This window comes from Homarus americanus, unplaced genomic scaffold, assembly GCF_018991925.1.
Source record: "Homarus americanus isolate GMGI-L3 unplaced genomic scaffold, GMGI_Hamer_2.0 scaffold20930, whole genome shotgun sequence".
NCBI classification, from domain to species: domain Eukaryota; kingdom Metazoa; phylum Arthropoda; class Malacostraca; order Decapoda; family Nephropidae; genus Homarus; species Homarus americanus.
This window is the reverse complement of record NW_024748502.1, coordinates 2,779,559-2,781,263: the sequence shown is the minus strand read 5'-3', so window position 1 is coordinate 2,781,263 and position 1,705 is coordinate 2,779,559. Positions and strand designations below refer to the sequence as shown.

At 42.5% G+C, this 1,705-nt stretch overlaps 1 protein-coding gene across 1 annotated transcript; it reads right to left on the bottom strand.

The window, feature by feature from the left end:
* Positions 1-606: 606 nt before the first annotated feature.
* LOC121880333 lies at positions 607-1,149 on the bottom strand. Its single transcript, XM_042387488.1, has one exon. The coding sequence runs from the start codon at positions 1,147-1,149 to the stop codon at positions 607-609; it is 543 nt and encodes a 180-aa protein (XP_042243422.1).
* Positions 1,150-1,705: the final 556 nt, after the last annotated feature.

Genomic DNA, 1,705 nt, shown 5'->3' with positions numbered 1-1,705 from the left:
AAGAACGGGTAAGTACACCATGGCCCGGTAGTACTTCTCCACAGTGTTGAAGTGGTAGCTGACTTGAGCGACTGTTTTGCGTTGTTGGTACCGTACTGAGACTTTCCGCTTCCTTTCCTTGCCAGGAGTTACTGTGGGTATGGGATTGTCGAGACTATTTTATCAGATGCAATATCAAATATATTCTTGAACTCCTCCTCAGACCTCATTATGTTCAGTGTCCCCAGCACTCCACCCACGACTTTGAAGGCTGTGAAGTGGTCCAGATTTTTCTGCTGTAGATTAACTGAGGCAAACGCAGTTATAGTACTTGGAACACTAGGGTGGCGACTTCCTGGCAGAGCATGGATTCAAAGTTGATGGCATTCAGGTGCATCTGTGCATCTCCAGCGGTGGAGCCCGGTGGATCACTCTCTGTGATTTCTGTCAGGATACACATACTCCTGACATTTCGAAAATGCAGCATGCTTCTTTCTGGACCTTGTATAGAACACATACAACTTCTCAACCAGGTTGAAGAATGTCACAAAATGAATGCTTGACTTGGCATTTTCCACCAGGACCAGGCTCAGGCAATGTGCTTTGCAATGAACGTAAGGAGCCTTTTCATTGTGTGTGCGGATCCTGGTCTGAAGACCCTTGGTACATGCCGCTCATGTTGGCTGCCTCATCATAGCACTGGCTAAGCATATTATCCAACTCTAAGCCATTCTCTTGGAGAAGAGAGATAACTACATATTCCAAATCTTGGCCTGTGGTTGAGTCTATGTTGCAGACCTGAATTAATCCTTCCTTTATCTCCATTTCGTGTAAGAATCGCACAACAAATGAGACTGTTTCTTGATGAGAGATATCGGTGGTTTCGTCTAACAAGATGGAATAAATTTCTGCCTCTTTGATTTTCTTGCGTATTTCCTTTCTGTTGTAGGTGCCCAACGCCTTTATTATGTCACTCTGGGTTCTGTTTGACAACGATGACACTTGGGCCCTTTTCTGAGAGGCTTTTTTTTTTTTTACCGCATCCAAATGCAGATTCATGACACTCTCATACTGGGCAAACATTTTCACCAACTCAAGGAAGTTGCCTTGGTTTTCACTGGAGGCCGTCTCGTCATCTCTAAAAGCCTGTCCCTGTCGTACTAGATACATGGTGATATATCTATTACACGGGTCAGAATTTCCCTATTCCTGAGTCTTTTGCGTTCTCTTACTTCCTTTCCCTTGACGTCAGACACATCAAAAGGAGCCAAGAGTGCTTTTTTTGTAGTTATTCCATTTTACCATGCTGGAATGTTTTATTTATTTTTTTTAATGGCATACTTCTACCTACTTATTCCCAGCCAGCCATCCTCTTCTACTCTTGAACATTTCTCCAATGAGAAAAATTCGGCAACTAAAAAAGTACATAAGAGATAATTGGCAACCGAGTACTCCAAACACGGATTTTTTTAATACCATCTCTTCTGGAAAGACCGCCCATTTGCATTCTTCAGGAATGTCATGTCTGGTTTGTATGGTCTTACATTACAGCACATTACAATGTAGCTGTCATTACACTTAATATCAAATTTCTCAATATGGGTACGATCTGTTGGATATTGCAAAATGAATAAATTTGAGAGAGTGATTGCCTCATTATTGACAAAAAAAATGTTGAGCTGCTCTCTTCTGTGGCCTCCTCTGATGCACACTCAGCTGTAGTGGC